At 40.3% G+C, this 21387-nt stretch overlaps 1 protein-coding gene across 4 annotated transcripts in view; it reads right to left on the minus strand.

Annotated features, from left to right (window-relative positions):
* The window catches only part of LOC133653263 (plexin-A1-like), a 684271-nt gene that overhangs the window by 50264 nt on the left and 612620 nt on the right, over positions 1-21387 (minus strand). For 3 of the 4 annotated variants that reach the window (XM_062052348.1, XM_062052350.1, XM_062052347.1), the window contains exons 20-23: positions 20998-21232; positions 16538-16686; positions 4030-4127; positions 344-502 (exon numbers count right to left, since the gene is read on the minus strand). In XM_062052348.1, coding sequence (XP_061908332.1) covers positions 344-502; positions 4030-4127; positions 16538-16686; positions 20998-21232 — 641 coding nt within the window. The remainder of the gene's footprint in view (positions 1-343; positions 503-4029; positions 4128-16537; positions 16687-20997; positions 21233-21387) is intronic. The other variant, XM_062052349.1, reaches the window with a different exon arrangement.

Consider the following 21387-nt stretch of genomic DNA (forward strand, 5'->3'; position numbering starts at 1 on the left):
AATCCAGCACACCAGCGTTCCCCAGCCCGGTCCAGATCGGTCTAGCTCGGTCTAGCCCAAAACTCCCGCAAGTCCCGTGATCTTCCGTCTGTCCCTCGCCCCCACACTCTTTGTTTAGACTACTCCGAGTTATCTCTACTCTGACACATTCCAATCTAGAAGGCCAACACCTTACTATGAGACTCAAAAGAAGGAAGAATATTAGCTATTCTTTATATGACTATAGGAGTTTAGAAAGAAGTAACACTTAAATAAGGATATGCTTCCAACAATAAATATGCCACCAGGTTAAAAGGCATTATACAGAAGAGCCGCTCAGGGTCAATCAAATCTCATTCCTCACCTCCTGAGAAGCAGTTTGGGATGATTTTTACTCTCCAAGTTCCTTTCGATCAGGTCAGACAGAAGTTGTTTCAGGACTCCTGTGGCGTACTCCATCTCCCCCTGCAGGGCGGTCATGATCAGAGACGCCACGTTGCCTCGGTCCCGCATGGAAAACGACCTGGAAGGACATTTTAAGCGTTGACTGTTACAATGGAAAAAAAACATCAAACTTTTTTTACCCCAGCCTTTACCATGTCTAGGAAAATATCTCATTTCACATTTGATTTATTTGAACTTTTGATTGATATAATAACTGGCCCCTTTTACCAATAATCATTACAGGTAATTGGTCTGTATGTTATGTTTTTATCGACCCCGAGAGGGACAAGTGGTAGAAGATGACTGGATGGATACTGCTAATTACCTAATTAACGTTTCGGAAAATATACACAGTACAGGCCAAAAGTTTGAACATACCTTCGCATTCAATGCGTGTTCTTTATTATCATGACTATTTACATTGTAGATTGTCACATCAAGACTATGAATGAACACATGTGGAGTTATGTACCTAACGAAAAAAAGGTGAAATAACTGAACACAAGTTTTATATTTTAGTTTCTTCAAAATAGCCACCCTTGGCTCTGATTACTGCTTTGCGCACTCTTGGCATTCTCTCCATGAGCTTCAAGAGGTAGTCACCTGGGGCCGTACTTATCAAGCTTCTTAGAATTACTCCTAAGAAGTCTGCTAAGAGTTGACTTAAGAGTAAATAAATTCTTTGCTGAAAGCTGCACTTAAGTTAGTTATCAAGCGTCTTACTCACACTTTCAGCGAAGTGTAGGACTGAATCTTAAGTGTCACACTCAGAGCTGAATTACGACATTACTATGTGCCGTAAACGGAATTTTAGGTGACGTCATTTCTGTGTCCATAGAAATGACCAATCACGGAAGGGAATCCGTTGTCTAAGAATAAATAAATATCTTGGAAATATTTAAGTGGACAATGGGAGTGTATATTTTGACAATAAACTACAAAATAATACAAAACAAACTAGTCCCCGCCGGCACTCACGCTACCGCTCCCTCTCTTCTATCGCCCACACACTCACTGACGTCACTCACCTCACGGCCACACACATACGCTACTGTCATAACATTTTCTTTCCAATTCATTAATTAGGCAACTAATTTGAAACTGGTGTGGGTGGCTCTATATGTACTAGCCCACTGCAGACACATGTAGAAATCAACAAGGAATCGAAAAGTATTAAATCTGTGACAAAAATAATATCCGCTCTGTCTAAACGATACCGTTTGATCAGCTGCTCGTCATAAAAAAAACAAAAAACATTGTTCCGTTCCCTGAACGTTCGCGCACGTCTCTCTCGCCTCAGTGCCATCCCCTGCTGGCAACTCCTAACCACTTAAGACACCTCTGAAGGTCTCTTAAATATCGTGGAGAGTAGGAGTGATTCTTAGACTTAAGAACGTTGATAAAAAGCTTTTATTCTTAAGTTTGAGAGTAGGACTAAATTTCGCAAATTCTCAGGACTTAAGTGTAAAATGGCACTCTAAGAAGCTTGATAAGTACGGCCCCTGAACTGGTTTTCACTTCACAGGTGTGCTTGAAGCTCATGGAGAGAATGCCGAGAGTGCGCAAAGCAGTAATCAGAGCAAAGGGTGGCTATTTTGAAGAAACTAGAATACAAAACATGTGTTCAGTTATTTCACCTTTTTTTGTTAAGTACATAACTCCACATGTGTTCATTCATAGTTTTGATGTGACAATCTACATGAAAATAAAGAAAACGCATCTTACCCGACATATTTTTTGCCTTTAAAAAAAGAATTAGAACTCTATGTTAAAACACTCTCTACCTCTAACAACCAAAAAGCTGTGAAAACGATGATGCTGTGTTCCAAATTTTAATTATTTACTATATATATATATATATATATATATATATATATATATATATATATATATATATATATATATATATATATATATTAGGGCTGCAACTAACGATTAATTTGATAATCGATTAATCTGTCGATTATTACTTCGATTAATCGATTAATAATCGGATAAAAGAGACAAACTACATTTCTATCCTTTCCAGTATTTTATTGAAAAAAAACAGCATACTGGCACCATACTAATTTTGATTATTGTTTCTCAGCTGTTTGAACATGTTGCAGTTTATAAATAAAGGTTTATTTTAAAAAATAAAAAAATAATTTTTTTTTTTTTTTTTTTTTTTAAAAGCCTCTGCGCATGCGCATAGCATAGATCCAACGAATTGATGACTAAATTAATCGGCAACTATTTTTATAATCGATTTAATCGATTAGTTGTTGCAGCCCTAATATATATATATATATATATATATATATATATATATATATATATATATATATATATATATATATATATATATATATATATATATATATATATATATGTATATATATATATATATATATATGTATATATATGTATATATATATATATATATATGTATATATATGTATATATATATATATATATGTATATATATATATATATATATGTATATATATATATATATATATATATATATATATATATATATATGTATATATATATATATATATATATATATATATATATATATATATATATATATATATATATATATGTATATATATATATATGTATATATATATATATATATATATATATATATATATATATATATATATGTATATATATATATATATATGTATATATATGTATATATATATATATATGTATATATATGTATATATATATATATATATATATGTATATATATGTATATATATATATATATATATGTATATATGTATATATATATATATGTATATATGTATGTATATATATATGTATATATATATATATATATATATATATATATATATATATATATGTATATATATATATATGTATATATATATATATGTATATATATATATATATATATATATATATATATACAGTGTATATATATATATATATATATATATATATATATATATATATATATATATATACATATATATATATATATATATATACATATATATATATACAGTGTATGTATATATATATATATATATATATACAATTGCATTCTATTTTAGATACTTTGAGTTTACAACCCCCTGGCGCTGTTTTGTACTTATTTTGATTATTATTTCTCAACTGTTTGTAAATGTCGCAATTTATAAATAAAGGTTTATAAAATTTTTAAAAAAATAAAATAAAAATGATAAAAATAAATAAATAAAACAAAATAAAGAAAACTCATTGAATGAGAAGGTGTGTCCAAACTTTTGGCCTGTACTGTATATTTATGAAAAAAATTAAGTCGTAATATTTCCAGAAATTAGTCAGCTTGTTTTTTATGAACAAATTGTGAGGGGGAAACAAACTTTAAATTACAACATTACTCCTTGCTAGAGTAAAACAATAATAACACATAACATATTATTACATGCACCATTGAATAATATGTTGTATGTATTTATTAATTTAACTATTTAAATATTTAATTATTTCACAACGTAATTATTTAAAGATGTAATAAATTATTTTATGATTTAATTATTCCACAACCTAATTAGTCTACGACCCTATAGTAATAATAATAGTATAATAACAGTAAAGCCGTCCAACCTCTGCGCCTCCAGCGTTCGTATGAAAGTCAACAGGAAGTGCTTCTTTGTCAGCAACTGGCCAAACAGCGTCAGAGCTTTTTCCACATTTGCCTGCACCTGAAGGAAGAAGGCAAGAGCGAGAAAATGATTCCCGGCGGGAATAAAAGCACGGAAGAGCAATTTGTACATTCAGACATTTCTCGTCATATCCTTCCCGTCGCAGAGATTTTCCACAGCGACGTACGCAGAACATCATTTTTCCACCTGCAATTCGTCACGTCGTCGAATGGAAACGCAACAAGCGAGCTACAATCAATACACGGACAAAAAAAGGACAATTCAAAGAGAAACCCGATTTCTTTCAAGCAGTTGGTGAAACTTAACGCCTTTTTCACCAGCATAGCCGCAACTCTTGTCAACAAGCTGTCCCACTACTCTGGTCGCTTTGGTGTAGAACACATTAAAGCCTTCTACAGAAAGCTAGGAGTATCCAACGATGATTTCAAATTAGAAATGGTCTCAGCTGATGAGGTGCTTTAAAAAATTGAGCGCGCTCCACCCAAACAAGGCCACCGGCCTTGACAATATCCCCTCCAGATTCCTCAGGGACTCTGCCTCCATCATTGCCCCGATCATCACGCACATAATAAACCTCTCAATTTCACAAGGCCAAGTACCAAAAGATTTTAAGATAGCAAGAGTAACTCCCCTCTTTAAAAATTGGAACCTGGCAACTACCGACCTGTTTCTATTCTCAGTTCCATTTCGAAAGTAATGGAAAAAATAGTTTATGAACAGGTCGATAGTTACCTTGCCACTAAAAAACTCATGTACACATTCCAATCCGGCTTCAGAACTAACCACTCCAGTGACACATGCCTTCTCTATCTGACCGACCACATCAAACATGAGGTGGACACGAGCAAATACTACGGACCTTCAGAAGGCCTTTGACACCGTTAACCACGCTATACCGTTGTATAAACTCAGAGCAATCGGAATTGACAAAACCTCATCGAGCTGGATGCAATCTTACTTGGAGGGGAGGGAGCAGGTGGTAGAGGTGAACGGCACCGTGTCCCCCCCCCCCCTCTCAGTGAGCTGTGGAGTCCCCCAAGGCAGTATATTAGGACCTTTACTGTTCCTAATATACATAAACGACTTGTCATCAGCATGCGACTGTGAATTGTTCTCGTTTGCGGATGACTCTGCCTTGCTCGTATCAGACAAGGACAAGTCACAGGTGGAGAAAATCCTCAGTGCTGAGCTCTGTAGAACTTGCACCTGGCTCGCTGACAACAAGCTATCCATACAGTTGGGTAAAACGGAATCCATCCTATTTGGGTCCCACATCAACCTTAAGAAAGTCAATGACTTCACTATAAAAGTGGGTGACATTGTTATCACCAGGAAAGATGAGGTCACCTGCCTTGGTTCCATTCTAGAGGCTAATCTTTCCTGTGATAAAATGGCAACCAAGGTAATCAAAAAGGTCAACCAACGAACGAGATTTCTCTATAGAATCTCCTCTCTGGTCAACAAAAGCACCTTGAGGATTCTAGCGGGAACTCTCGTTCAACCCTTTTTCGATTACGCATGCACCTCCTGGTACCCTAGCACCTCCAAAACCCTCAAATCTAAACTCCAAACATCCCAGAACAAGCTAGTCAAATTACTTCTAGACCTCCACCCCAGATCCCACCTCACTCCTACCCACTTCTCCAAAGTGGGCTGGCTCAGGGTGGAGGACAGAGTACAACAACTTGCACTGAGCCTAGTCTATAAAATCCACTACACCTCCCTGATACCGAAGTACATGTCAAACTACTTCCTTAAGGTAAATGACCGCCATAACCACAACACCAGGGGGAGCTCCACTAACCACGTTAAACCCAGATTCCGATCTAACAAAGGTCTTAACTCATTCAATTTCCATGCCACAACAATGTGGAATGCACTCCCAACAGGTGTAAAAGAAAGGGCATCTCTGCTATTTCTATTGGTATTTGTATTGCTCCATTTGTAGTGTAATAATGCTCATTGTCATTTCTATATTATTTTTTATTTTCACTAACTGCTTCTTTGCTATCACTTTTACCATCATATTTGTACATATCCTATTTGCTGATGTTGCTCTATTGTTGTTGTTGTTGTGTTTGGTGTTGTTGTTTTTGTCTCTCCGTCTAATCCCCCTCTTGTCCCCACAATTTCCCCCCTCTGCAGTCTTTTTTTTTCTCTATCTATCCCCTCCTGCTTTGGCCCGGCTGCACCAAATGATAATATAAATACATTTAATAAAGTCAAATACAAATAAGGCAACAAGAGAAGGATCCTACACTTCTCTTTTGTAAAGTAAATGTGAACAGCCTATATGGGCATCTACATCAACTATATGATTTGCCTGAGAAGCTGGACAGGACAAAAAAAAAAAAAAAAAGTTTTTTTTTTTTTTTTGTCCTGTCCAGCTTCTCAGGCAAATCATATAGTTGATGTAGATGCCCATATAGGCTGTTCACATTTACTTTACAAAAGAGAAGTGTAGGATCCTTCTCTTGTTGCCTTATTTGTATTTGACTTTATTAAATGTATTTATATTATCATTTGGTGCAGCCGGGCCGGAGCAGGAGGGGATAGAAAGAAGAAAAAAAGGAAGACAGAGGGGGGAATTGTGGGGACAAGAGGGGGATTAGACAGAGAGACAACAACAACAACAATAGAGCAACATCAGCAAATATTACATGTACAAATATGATAGTAAAAGTGATAGCAAAGAAGCAATTAGCGAAATAAATAATAATACAGAAATGACAATGAGCATTATTACACTACAAATGGAGCAATACAAATACCAATAGAAATAGCACTATTCATAATGAATAATACCAATAATGTACCTCTATTATCAACAATACAGTTGTTCAAATGCAACAATACATATACGTCATGATAACTAGAGATACAAAAGAAAGCACAAAAATGGAGGGGAAGAAAGAGAAGCCAGCTATATTAACCTTGTAGATTGTTATAGTAACAATAGGTTAAGCTTTGTCAGTGTGCCATGTGTTATACCCAGTTTACCCTAGGGTAACAACTAGGGATGTCCGATATTGTTTTTTGCCGATATCCGATATGCCGATATTGTCCAACTCTTTAATTACCGATACCGATATCAACCGATACCGATATCAACCGATATATACAGTCGTGGAATTAACACATTATTATGCCTAATTTGGACAACCAGGTATGGTGAAGATAATGTACTTTTTAAAAAAATTTATCAAATAAAATAAGATAAATAAATTAAAAACATTTTCTTGAATAAAAAAGAAAGTAAAACAATATAAAAACAGTTACATAGAAACTAGTAATGAATGAAAATTTGTAAAATTAACTGTTAAAGGTTAGTACTATTAGTGGAGCAGCAGCACACACAATCATGTGTGCTTATGGACTGTATCCCTTGCAGACTGTATTGATATATATTGATATATAATGTAGGAAGCAGAATATTAATAACAGAAAGAAACAACCCTTTTGTGTGAATGAGTGTAAATGGGGGAGGGAGGTTTTTTGGGTTGGTGCACTAATTGTAAGTGTATCTTGTGTTTTTTATGTGGATTTAATAAAAAAAAAATAAAAAAAATAAAAAAACGATACCGATAATAAAAAAAAACGATATCGATAATTTCCGATATTATATTTTAACGCAAAAAAATATACAACTTATACACACAAAAAACTGTACGAGAAAAAGAAAAGGTAAAAAAGAAAAACATATGCAAAAAAATCCAAAACAAATATCTGTGTTGTGTTGTTCTAATACCGTCTGTGGCGAGGACAAATTGGCAGCTTCTCGGCTGAAAAAAGGTGACATTACTTCAAAACACCTCTTTCTGTTCCGCGTCAACAACCACGACAACTTCCTGTGAAAAAAAGGCGAGTGCAAAAGCGTCGAGGCGTAACGTGATTGCGCTTGCCGTGCGTCGGACCGGTGGCTCGCTCGTCCCACCGGCCCGCACCTGTCAGCACAAATACCAATAAGAATATCACTATTGATAATGAATAATACCAATAATGTACCTCTATTATCAACAATACAGTTGTTCAAATGCAACAATACATATACGTCATGATAACTAGAGATACAAAAGAATGCAGAAAAATGGAGGGGAAGAAAGAGAAGCCAGCTATATTAACCTTGTAGATTGTTATAGTAACAATAGGTTAAGCTTTGTCAGTGTGCCATGTGTTGTACCCAGTTTACCCTAGGGTAACAACTAGGGATGTCCGATAATGGCTTTTTGCCGATATCCGATATGCCGATATTGTCCAACTCTTTAATTACCGATACCGATATCAACCGATACCGATATCAACCGATATATACAGTTGTGGAATTAACACATTATTATGCCTAATTTGGACAACCAGGTATGGTGAAGATAAGGTACTTTTTAAAAAAATTAATCAAATGAAATAAGATAAATAAATTAAAAACATTTTCTTGAATAAAAAAAGAAAGTAAAACAATATAAAAACAGTTACATAGAAACTAGTAATGAATGAAAATGTGTAAAATTAGCTGTTAAAGGTTAGTACTATTAGTGGAGCAGCAGCACGCACAATTATGTGTGCTTACGGACTGTATCCCTTGCAGACTGTATTGATATATAATGTAGGAAGCAGAATATTGATAACAGAAAGAAACAACCTTTTGTGAGAATGAGTGTGAATGGGGGAGGGAGGTTTTTTGGGTTGGTGCACTAATTGTAAGTGTATCTTGTGTTTTTTATGTGGATTTAATAAAATAAAAAATAAAAAAAAAACGATACCGATAATAAAAAAAACGATACCGATAATTTCCGATATTACATTTTACCGCATTTATCGGCCGATAAATGCGTTAAAATATTATCGGACATCTCTAGTAACAACGTTCATATATGTTTGATGAAACGTGATTATGTGCATAAAAATATACAACCTTTACACACAAAAAACTGTACGAGAAAAAGAAAAGGTAAAAATGAAAAACATGCAAAAAAATCCAAAACAAATATCTGTGTTGTGTTGTTCTAATACCGTTTGTAGCGAGGACAAATTGGCAGCTTCTCGGCTGAAAAAAGGTGACATTACTTCAAAACACCTCTTTCTGTTCCGCGTCAACAACCACGACAACTTCCTGTGAAAAAAAGGCGAGTGCAAAAGCGTCGAGGCGTAACGTGATTGCGCTTGCCGTGCGTCGGACCGGTGGCTCGCTCGTCCCACCGGCCCGCACCTGTCAGCACTCGTGCACAGCCCACCCTAGACACCTGTCAGTCAACCCGCCGCTAGCCCCGCCTCTTCCGCTTCCTATTATAATAGCCCAGACTTTCCCCACACACACTTTAAACACACATTTTCACCTCCATCGCCATCCTTCTCTCCTGCGACGTGCTATAATGAAGTGTCGAGGCCCGTCTCTGGAGCGCTAAATGAGATTCCTGGCCCCTCCAAGGTAAGTATTGACCGCCATGTGATGTGTTTTAAAGGAGTTTGTGTATTGCTTGGGTGTGGATGTGTCTGCAGGAGTGCAGCTCTTGAGGGATGGAGAGGTCACACAGTAATAACGCTGTTTCCTGGATTACATTAACAACCCAAAGGGAAATACACAAGCAGGGAAGTCGAGACTTAACTATAAAGAACGCAGCATTTCTTTATAGCTGGAGTTAATAGGTACACGCTTCCGCGTCGCAACGTTCAGAGCGAGGGACCCGGCTAACTGTCAAGTCTGCGTGCTCTCGACGGCGTGGACAAAATGCTTTTGCCATATTTCTCATCAATTCCGTAATTGTATCCTTCACTTCCTTCACGTTTCACGTCACGGCAAATTGGAATCCGCTCGCGCGTCGTGCCGACAACGGCTGTTTGGCGCGACGGTGCGGTGCGAGCGCGGCCTTCTCACGGGGACGTTGGCGGAAGTGAAAAGCGAAAAGCCAAACTCGACGGTCTCAAATTGACTGCTTTCAGGTAGAGATGTCCGATAATGGCTTTTTTGCCGAAATCCGATATTGTCCATCTCTTAATTACCGATTTCAGTGTTTCCCATAAACTGCCAAGATACCTGTGGCGGTGGGGGCGTGGCTATGGGCGTGGTCACCATGACATCATCGAGTAATTTGCAAGAATATAAAAGCGGGTTTCCCCAAATTGTCATTCTCTTCCACTGGTTTTAAAAGATTGATTGATTGATTGATTGATTGAGACTTTTATTAGTAGGTTGCACAGTGAAGTACATATTCCGTACAATTGACCACTAAATGGTAACACCCGAATAAGTTTTTCAACTTGTTTAAGTCGGGGTCCACTTAAATTGATTCATGATACAGATATATACTATCAGATATACTATCATCATAATACAGTCATCACACAAGATAATCACAATGAATTATTTACATTATTTACAATCAGGGGTGTGGAGGGGGGGGGGGGGTTAGGATATGGACATCAAGTAGTGGACATAGAGAGAGAGAGAGAGAGAGAGAGATCAGAAGGCATAAGAAAAAGTATCTGCATTTGATTGTTTACATTTGATTGTTAGCAATCCGGGGAGGGTGTTAGTTTAGGGTTGTAACTGCCTGGAGGTGAACTTTTATTGCGGTTTTGAAGGAGGATAGAGATGCCCTTTCTTTTATACCTGTTGGGAGCGCATTCCACATTGATGTGGCATAGAAAGAGAATGAGTTAAGACCTTTGTTAGTTCGGAATCTGGGTTTAACGTGGTTAGTGGAGCTCCCCCTGGTGTTGTGGTTATGGCGGTCATTTACGTTAAGGAAGTAGTTTGACATGTACTTCGGTATCAGGGAGGTGTAGCGGATTTTATAGACTAGGCTCAGTGCAAGTTGTTTAACTCTGTCCTCCACCTTGAGCCAGCCCACTTTAGAGAAGTGGGTAGGAGTGAGGTGGGATCTGGGGTGGAGGTCTAGAAGTAACCTGACTAGCTTGTTCTGAGATGTTTGGAGTTTAGATTTGAGGGTTTTGGAGGTGCTAGGGTACCAGGAGGTGCATGCGTAATCGAAAAAGGGTTGAACGAGAGTTCCCGCTAGAATCCTCATGGTGCTTTTGTTGACCAGAGAGGAAATTCTGTAGAGAAATCTCGTTCGTTGGTTAACCTTTTTGATTACCTTGGTTGCCATTTTATCACAGGAAAGGTTAGCCTCTAGAATGGAACCTAGGCAGGTGACCTCATCTTTCCTGGTGATAACAATGTCACCATACTGGGTTCAATCCGTAGCGGAATTAATGGATTTATCTCCCCAAAAAAAGGGGGTTCAATATGTTCATCATAATTATTGTTCTGTGTACTTTGTGAAGACTTGTAGTGTGAACAGTCTCTTAAACTGAATCATATTGGTGCTTTGTTACATTTATTTGCTTAACCCATTCCAAAATGTATTTTCCACATAGAGGTTTTAAGTGTTGTACGAGCATACAAATGTTTTAAATGAGATTTTCCTCTAAGGCATACTTGCCAACCTTGAGACCTCCAATATCAGGGGGTGGGGGGTAGGGGGGTGGTTGGGGGCGTGGTTATTTACAGCTAGAATTCACCAACTCGAGTATTTAATATATATTTTATATACATATATATATATATATATATATATATATATATATATATATATATATATATATATATATATATATATATATATGAAATACTTGACTTTCAGTGAATTCTAGCTATATATATATTTATTTTATTTACATATAAAAAAAAAAAAATACTTGAATTTCAGTGTTCCGGTGGCTATCCATTAGATGTCCTGTTTAACTTCTCCGTTCATGATGAGTATATCATTTCAGCCACCGTGTTCAATGGAGAAGTCTGTTCTACATATTTACAGGCAACATCCCCTTCCAACTGTACTGGATGAACTGAAATTCTTGTTTCCATTCGTTTTGGAACTTGCAAGCGCATTTCTTCCTCTTGCTCGTCGACGGCGTCGCCATGTCTGTAATTTCCTCGTTCTTCTGATTCGTCTCCTTGTTGTGTGCGCAGTTGTGCACTCTACTCTCTAAAAGCCCTAGATGTTATGACGTCATTGGGCAGGCAAGCTGTTTATATTGTGGGAAAGCGGACGTGAGAACAGGCTGTCCCCACTCAGTCTCAGGTCCGCATTGAGCTGGAGGGGGCGTGGCCTCCAGCTCCGGCTGAATACCGGGAGTTTGTCGGGAGAAAATCTCTGCCGGGAGGTTGTCGGGAGAGGCGCTGAATACCGGGATTCTCCCGCTAAAAACGGGAGGGTTGGCAAGTATGCTCTAAGGTTATTTTTCTCCTTTTTTGTTGAGAAGAATTGAGATGTAGCAGGAAATTTAGCAATTTTTTTTTTTAAATCACATCAAATTAGTTTTTTGCGCTAAAATATAATAATAAAAAATTGCAGTTTCAGTCAAATAGTATAGAAATAATTTCACAGATAGGCAAAGTTTAAAAAAATGTTTTATGTTGTGTGGGGAGGATCCAAATAATTTTCTGCACAACTCACATTTTAATCCGTTTCCGATTCCAAGAGGGAAGATTCAATTCCGAAGTGATTTTTCGATTCAACACGATTCTTGGTTAAAACATCCGGCAGTATATTTTCGGGTAAGTAAATAATCCTAAAAAAAACTGTTGAGGTATGACGTACACGTGTGGAAAAACGTCTTTATTAAACATTTTCAAGAATCATTTTTATTGAATTTTAAAAAAAAAAAATTGAATTATATTTATATAGCGCTTTTCTCTAGAGACTCAAAGTGCTTTTACATAATAAAAGCCAATATCTAAGTTACATTTAAACCAGTGTGGGTGGCACTGGGAGCAGGTGGGTAAAGTGTCTTGCCCGAGGACACAACGGCAGTGACGAGGGTGGCGGAAGTGGGCATCGAACCTGGAACCCTCAAGTTGCTGGCACCAACCGAGCCATATGGGGCGGTATATATTTATAATTGTATAACATTTCCGAATCATAACAAACAAGAATCACGATGCAGATGTAACTGGATTTTTTTTTAATTTTTTTTTTACCAGCACAACTTTAGTTCCCGGAACTTCCTGTGACCATGCGTAGTACGTAGATCGCATTTGAAAATACCAAAGTAAATAGGACCAATCCTGAAAAGGTCCCTGCGATGGAAAGTGGAGCTAATGACTCCATCCAAGAGCAAATGAGGAGTATCTTTACCTTCTCTTAACATTAGCACTAGTAACTGCAAAAAAGGTCAAACTAATTACCTGTAAAAGTCAGCGGTCCAATCAATGTTGATGAAGCAGCGCCACGTTCTAAATCTTCATGATACCGCTGATTACAAACTCTTCTCACAATTTATTCCCCAACTAAACGAAGCAATAAAATGTGTTTACAAACGGAGCGCACCGAAACCTTTCGCTGCTAAGGTAGCTGATTAATTAGTAAAATAGTCAAATAGTGTCTTCTCGCTGTACATACAGCATTACTGTACACTCGTTAACACGCTTATTGATGTTATTTCCGTCAGAAGCTGGCAAGCCTTCCTTTTCCGACACTAAGAGTATATCGTGTGTGTCCCGCGAGATCACACTAATGATGAAAGTACTCATTTGTATTCACGGAGGAAACAGAATACATTAAGATGAAGAAGAGGAAATGTGATTAAGATGAACAAAGTGTGCTTTTTTTTTTTTTTTTCATCTTGCAACCTCATATTTGACAGTCTCTGGTATACAATGTTGTTTTTAAAGGCCTACTGAAAGCCACTACTAGCGACCACGCAGTCTGATAGTTTATACATCAATGATGAGATCTTAACATTGCAACACATGCCAATACGGCCGGGTTAACTTATAAAGTGACATTTTAAATTTTCCGGCAAACGTCCGGCTGAAAACGTTTCGATATGATAACGTTTGCGCGTGACATCAAGGGTTGACGCGGAAGTATTCGGAACCCATTGAATCCAATGCAAAAAGCTCTGTTTTCATCTCAAAATTCCACAGTATTCTGGACATCTGTGTTGGTGAATCTTTTGCAATTTGTTTGAAGGCCTACTGAAAGCCACTACTAGCGACCACGCAGTCTGATAGTTTCTATATCAATGATGAGATCTTAACATTGCAACACATGCCAATACGGCCGGGTTAACTTATAAAGTGACATTTTAAAATTCCCGGGAAATATCCGGCTGAAACGTCGCGGTATGATGACGTATGCGCGTGACGAAGTCCGAGTAACGGAAGTTATGGTACCCCGTAGAATCCTATACAAAAAGCTCTGTTTTCATTTCATAATTCCACAGTATTCTGGACATCTTTTGCAATTTTTTTAATGAACAATGAAGGCTGCAAAGAAGACAGTTGTAGGTGGGATCGGTGTATTAGCAGCGGACTACAGCAACACTGTAGACTTTGTTGGAGCGCTAGCCGCCGACTTCACCTTGACTTCCTACGTCTCCGGGCCGCCAAACGCATCGGGTGAAGTCCTTCGTCCTTCTGCCGATCGCTGGAACGCAGGTGAGCACGGGTGTTGATGAGCAAATGAGGGCTGGCTGGCGTAGGTGGAGAGCTAATGTTTTTAGCATAGCTCTGTGCAGTCTGGTTGCTAAGTTAGTTTCAATGGCGTCGTTAGCACAGCATTGGTAACCTTCGCCAGCCTGGAAAGCATTAACCGTGTATTTACATGTCCACGGTTTAATAGTATTGTTGATTTTCTATCTATACTTCCCGCCAGGGGTTTATTTCTTTTGTTTCTATATGCAGTTAAAGCAAGATGCTATCACGTTAGCTCGTAGCTAAAGCATTTCGCCGATGTATTGTCGTGGAGATAAAAGGCACTGAATGTCCATTTTGCGTTCTCGACTCTCATTTTCAAGAGGATGTAGTATCCCAGGTGGTTTAAAATACAAATCTGTGATCCACAATAGAAAAAAGGAGAGTGTGGAATCCAATGAGCCAGCTTGTACCTAAGTTACGGTCAGAGCGAAAAAAGATACGTCCATCACTGCCTCTCAAGTCCTTCACTGTAACGTTCCTCATCTACGAATCTTTCATCCTCGCTCAAATTAATGGGGTAATCGTCACTTTCTCGGTCCGAATCTCTCTCGCTCCATTGTAAACAACGGGGAATTGTGAGGAATACTAGCTCCTGTGACGTCACGCTACTTCCGCTACAGGCAAGGCTTTTTTTTTTATCAGCGAGCAAAAGTTGCGAACTTTATCGTCGTCGTTCTATACTAAATCCTTTCAGCAAAAATATGGCAATATCGCGAAATGATCAAATATGACACATAGAATGGATCTACTATTCCCGTTTAAATAAAAAAAAATCATTTCAGTAGGCCTTTAATGAACAATGAAGACTGCAAAGAAGAAAGTTGTAGGTGGGATCGGTGTATTAGCGGCTGGCTGCAGCAACACAACCAGGAGGACTTTGAGGATAGCAGACGGGCTAGCCGAACGACCTCACCTTGACTTCCTCCGTCTCCGGGCCGCCAACCGCATCGGTGATCGGGTGAAGTCCTTCGTCGTACCGCCGATCGCTGGAACGCAGGTGAGCACGGGTCGTGATGAGCAGATGAGGGCTGGCATAGGTGGATAGCTAATGTTTTTAGCATAGCTCTGTCGAGGTTCCGTAGCTAAGTTAGCTTCAATGGCGTCGTTAGCAACAGCATTGCTAAGCTTCGCATTAACCGTGTATTTACATGTCCAGAGTTTGGTAGTATTGTTGATCTTCTGTCTATCCTTCTAGTCAGGGACTTATTTGTTTTGTTTCTATATGCAGTAAAGCCCGATGCTATCACGTTAGCTCAGTAGCTAAAGAGCTTCGCCGATGTATTGTCGTGGAGATAAAAGTCACTGCGAATGTCCATTTCGCGTTCTCGACTCTCATTTTCAAGAGGATATAGTATCCGAGGTGGTTTAAAATACAAATCCGTGATCCACAATAGAAAAAGGAGAGAGTGTGGATTCCAATGAGTCAGCTTGTACCTAAGTTACGGTCAGAGCGAAAAAAGATAAGTTCTGCACTGCACGCTAGTCCTTCACTTTCACGTTCCTCATCCACAAATCTTTCATCCTCGCTCAAGTTAATGGGGTAATCGTCGCTTTCTCGGTCCGAATCTCTCTCGCTGCTGGTGTAAACAATAGGAAAATGTGAGCAGTCCTTCCTCCGGTGTCGTCACGCTACTTCCGGTACAGGCCAGGCTTTTTTTTAATCAGAGACCAAAAGTTGCGAACTTTATCGTCGTCGTTCTCTACTAAATCCTTTCAGCAAAAATATGGCAATATCGCGAAATGATCAAGTATGACACATAGAATGGATCTGCTATCCCCGTTTGAATAAAAAAAAATCATTTCAGTAGGCCTTTAAATGACTACTACCTCATTACTATGCACCTCTACATGCCAGACTACATTTTGCAAACGTAATGTTAGTTTATTAGTGTAGTAGCGCGGGTTTTGCCAGCTACGCTACGGATAGTTAGTATGTTTTAGTTTAAGGATGGGATGGTAGTGTACTGACCCGTACCTCCATCTCCTTGAGCACAGGGTGGTCCTCAATGCCCGGGAATAGGACCCTCATCGCGTACGTCCGATAGTCCAGGAAGGGAATTCCGGCTCCGTCCAGTTCTTGGGTGAGCTCGTGGATGTCTGTCTGGAGTTCAGCAAAGGCTAAAGAACAAAAAAAAAACATCAACATTGTATAAGAGTTGTAGTGGGTTGGGGCGTGGCTAAGGGCGTGGTTAAGAAGAGAGTATATTTACAGCTAGAATTCACCAAATCAAGTATTTCATATATATAAATAATACATATATATATATATATATATGTATGAAATACTTGACTTTCAGTGAATTCTAGCTATATATATATATTTTATTTTTTTAATTTTTTTTTTATTTATTTATTTATTTATTTTTTTTAAATTTTATTATACATATAAATAAAATACTTGAATTTCAGTGTTCTGCAGGCTATCCAGTATATGGCAGTATTGTCCTGTTTAAGAGTGTCACAACATTGCTGTTTACTGCAGACGAACTGCTTTACGGTAGACTAAACGTGACTGCTGTTGTTGTGTGTTGTTACCGCGCTGGGAGGACGTTAATGAAACTGCCTAACAATAAACCCACATAAGAAACCAAGAACTCTCTCTCCTTGTTGTGCACTGTACTCTCTAAAAGCCGTAGATGTTATGACGTCATTGGACAGGCTAGCTGTTTATATTGTGGGAAAGCGGACGTAAGAACGGCTGTCCCCACTCAGGTCCGCATTGAGCTGGAGGGGGCGTGGCCTCCAGCTCCAGCTGAATACCGGGAGTTTGTCGGGAGAAAATCTCTGCCGGGAGGTTGTCGGGAGAGGCGCTGAATACCGGGATTCTCCCGCTAAAAACGGGAGGGTTGGCAAGTATGCTCTCAGTCCTTTCCATCGAGGACGTGGAAGACATCTACCTATTTGGAACCATGATCGCAAGGCACCTGCTGATTGGGCTGGGCATTGCTCTGGTGTATCGTCAAATTCGGAAGATGATGGCGTCCACTCAAGGAGCCCAAAGGCTGTTCGTCGCAATGGAAGGATTGGGCAGGGCTGTGGGATCACAGACTGCGGCGATTTCTGATCTGAATCGCAAGATGGATCACATCATGGAGAAGTTTGCTGAGAAGGAGAATTTAATTGAATTTGAGAAAAACCAGCATGGACAAATAGAGCAGGCGAGTCATTGGTTTTTTTTGACTGCTCGCGGAAAACAACATCCTAATCTACGATTTGACTCCCTCGAATGGCCTTGACGCTATCAGGAACAGGCTGTTCTGAAAAACACCCCCGAGGACACCTCAACGATAGACGCTTTTGACCTGCCTTTCTCTCAACAACACCTGGTGTCGAACTCTGAGATCGGCCCCAGTCCACAAAAACATTTCAACATCACACCCAAGAAAATTGGGCATACATGCACGCACCCGCCCCTTCCCCAACCAACACCTTCACCACCGCTTGATTGCTCCAACTCCCCCTCCCTCTGTTGCGAGTTTGTTGTGACTACATGTAACGTGTTTATGTGTGCATTGCAAATGAGGTTTTTTCCCTTGGACTCAGTCTGGACCCCCTCCTGGGGGTCCAGGCTGAGTCTGATATTTTTTTTACTCTTACCCCCTTTACCAATATCACCTTTTTCCCACCTTTTTTAAGGAGCGCCGTAAAAATGCCTGCTCCGTTGGCGGTCTCGTCTTGTCTCCCTGTAACGTATGTCTGCTCTTAGTGGGACTGTGCCGAAAATGTACTTTTCAGTTCTTATGTGTCTTGTGCATGTTAAGATCCATCCATCCATTTTCTTCCGCTTATCCGAGGTCGGGTCGCGGGGGCAGCAGCCTAAGCAGGGAAGCCCAGACTTCCCTCTCCCCAGCCACTTCGTCCAGCTCTTCCCGGGGGATCCCGAGGCGTTCTCAGGCCAGCCGGGATACATAGTCTTCCCAACGTGTCCTGGGTCTGCCCCGTGGCCTCCTACCGGTCGGACGTGCCCTAAACACCTCCCTAGGGAGGCGTTCGGGTGGCATCCTGACCAGATGCCCGAACCACCTCATCTGGCTCCTCTCGATGTGGAGGAGCAGCGGCTTTACTTTGAGCTCCCCCCAGATGGCAGAGCTTCTCACCCTATCTCTAAGGGAGAGCCCCACCACCCGGCGGAGGAAACTCATTTCGGCCGCTTGTACCCGTGATCTTGTCCTTTCGGTCATAACCCAAAGCTCATGACCATAGGTGAGGATGGGAACGTAGATCGACCGGTAAATTGAGAGCTTTGCCTTCCGGCTCAGCTCCTTCTTCACCACAACGGATCGATACAGCGTCCGCATTACTGAAGACGCCGCACCGATCCGCCTGTCGATCTCACGATCCACTCTTCCCCCACTCGTGAACAAGACTCCGAGGTACTTGAACTCCTCCACTTGGGACAGGGTCTCCTCCGCAACCCGGAGATGGCACTCCACCCTTTTCCGGGCGAGAACCATGGACTCGGATTTGGAGGTGCTGATTCTCATCCCAGTCTCTTCACACTCAGCAGCGAACCGATCCAGTGACAGCTGAAGATCCTGGCCAGATGAAGCCATCAGGACCACATCACCTGCAAAAAGCAGAGACCCAATCCTGCAGCCACCAAACCAGATCCCCTCAACGCCTTGACTGCGCCTAGAAATTCTGTCCATAAAAGTTCAGAACAGAATGGGTGACAAAGGGCAGCCTTGGCAGAGTCCAACCCTCACTGGAAACGTGTCCGACTTACTGCCGGCAATGCGGACCAAACTCTGGCACTGATCATACAGGGAGCGGACCGCCACAATCAGACAGTCCGATACCCCGTACTCTCTGAGCACTCTCCACAAGACTTCCCGAGGGACACGGTCGAATGCCTTCTCCATGTCCTGTTTGGCGTTGAAGATCATCAAAACTGAATGTCCCTAGAGGGTTAAATTCGGTCCTTACGTGTAACTAATTATTCATGACTGCTCATATGCTAGTTTTCATTGTCAAAAGTTGCTATGTCTGCTGCCGATAATGTCGAGGGATGATTGAACTATACGTCTCCTGTCTCGCCCACGCCCTCAGGACTGCCTCTTTTATCTGTTACTCCGCCCACACACACTTTTGCATCTCTAAAGGCCAGCTGGGGGAGCAGAAGGCAGCACGGGCTCGTTAAGACTGTGGGAATAAGAGCACAGACTGTGTTATTCCCATTGACGGAAACGCTACACCGCGTATCAGAGTCGAGAGTTTCTGGTTGTTTTTTTAAACATTTACACAAAAAAACGTGCATCATCTGTCGCTGGATATGTGACAATAAACACCCCTACACTATAGTTAGGAAGTTGAGATAATTCCAAAACAAACATATGCAAGGATAGAAAATATACATTTGTTTAAAGCATATGCTGATATAACAATAACTTGCCATAAATCCATGAATAATTGCCATTCATCCATCCATCCATTTTCTACCGCTTATTCCCTTCGGGGTCGCGGGGGGCGCTGGAGCCTATCTCAGCTACAATCGGGCGGGAGGCGGGGTACACCCTGGACAAGTCGCCACCTCATCACAGGGCCAACACAGATAGACAAACAATATTCACACTCACACTCACATTCACACACTAGGGCCAATTTAGTGTTGCCAATCAACCTATCCCCAGGTGCATGTCTTTTGGAGGTGGGAGGAAGCCGGAGTACCCGGAGGGAACCCACGCAGTCACGGGGAGAACATGCAAACTCCACACAGAAAGATCCCGAGGCCGGGATTGAACTCACGACTACTCAGGACCTTCGTATCGTGAGGCAGACGCACTAACCCCTCTCCCACCGTGCTGCCATCAATTAGTTCATAATTTATCAAATCAAGCCACCTCAACACGAGACCAGAAGCAGATGCAACGTCAAGTTGACTGATGTTAGTTTTCTTTGTTTCTTGCATTGAACAAAGAGAGCAAAGTATACCAAGTCAAATTCCTTGCGATGGCTACGGTATGCCAGGTCATGGCATTGACTGTTTGGATTCTTTTAGAAGATGTTTCTCCTCTCATTCAAACAGGCTTCATCCGTTCATGTTCACAGACTTAGACAGGACATCTCTAGTCTAAGAGCCTGGTGCCGGTTCCTAAGTATTGTTCCTCTACAAGAATGGTTTCGTTGATGAAGCCTGCTTGACAAACGACGACATGTTTTCAAAAGACAATCTGAAAAGTCCGGTTGCAATCAATTCAATACTTTGAGTGACGTTATAGTAGCTCTCCACTATCTCTAACTCTACTCTATCACAACCCAGCGGTCCACTCAGTCTATGTTCCATTCAAGGTTTCTTCCTTAGACCAGGCGTTGTCAAAGCGCTTGCTCTAGGTCTAGCTGGTTTCTTGGAATGAATAAAGATTGTGGTTCTAAACCAGCTCCATGGAGACAGTTGCATTTGTCCCATAATAAATTTGCATTGTGGTATACCTTCTTTACATTCCAGGGCCACTCTGGACTCCAGGTTGTCCATCTGTAGCTGAAGACGCTTCAGGGTGCGATCCGCATCTCTGGATTTCCTCTTATAAGCTATCAGCACGGCGATGATGACCAACAGGAGCATCCCGCCGCCCCCTCCGATCCCGATGATGGCAGGCAGAGTCAGCAGGCTATCCGAGTAAATGTGGAGAGTACCGGGGGAGTACTCAAACCCGCCGGCTCGGATCTGAAAACACACAAACAACATTTTTTTTAATGATCGGAATGTACACAGAAGTTCTTGCAACTCGCTTTTTTATTCATGGCGTGATGGGCTCGTGCACCAGAGGGCTGCCTTTTCACAGATCAACATTTGGGGGGCTTCTCAAAGAATCTTTGGAG

This window comes from Entelurus aequoreus, linkage group LG07 (assembly GCF_033978785.1).
Source record: "Entelurus aequoreus isolate RoL-2023_Sb linkage group LG07, RoL_Eaeq_v1.1, whole genome shotgun sequence".
Taxonomy (NCBI): domain Eukaryota; kingdom Metazoa; phylum Chordata; class Actinopteri; order Syngnathiformes; family Syngnathidae; genus Entelurus; species Entelurus aequoreus.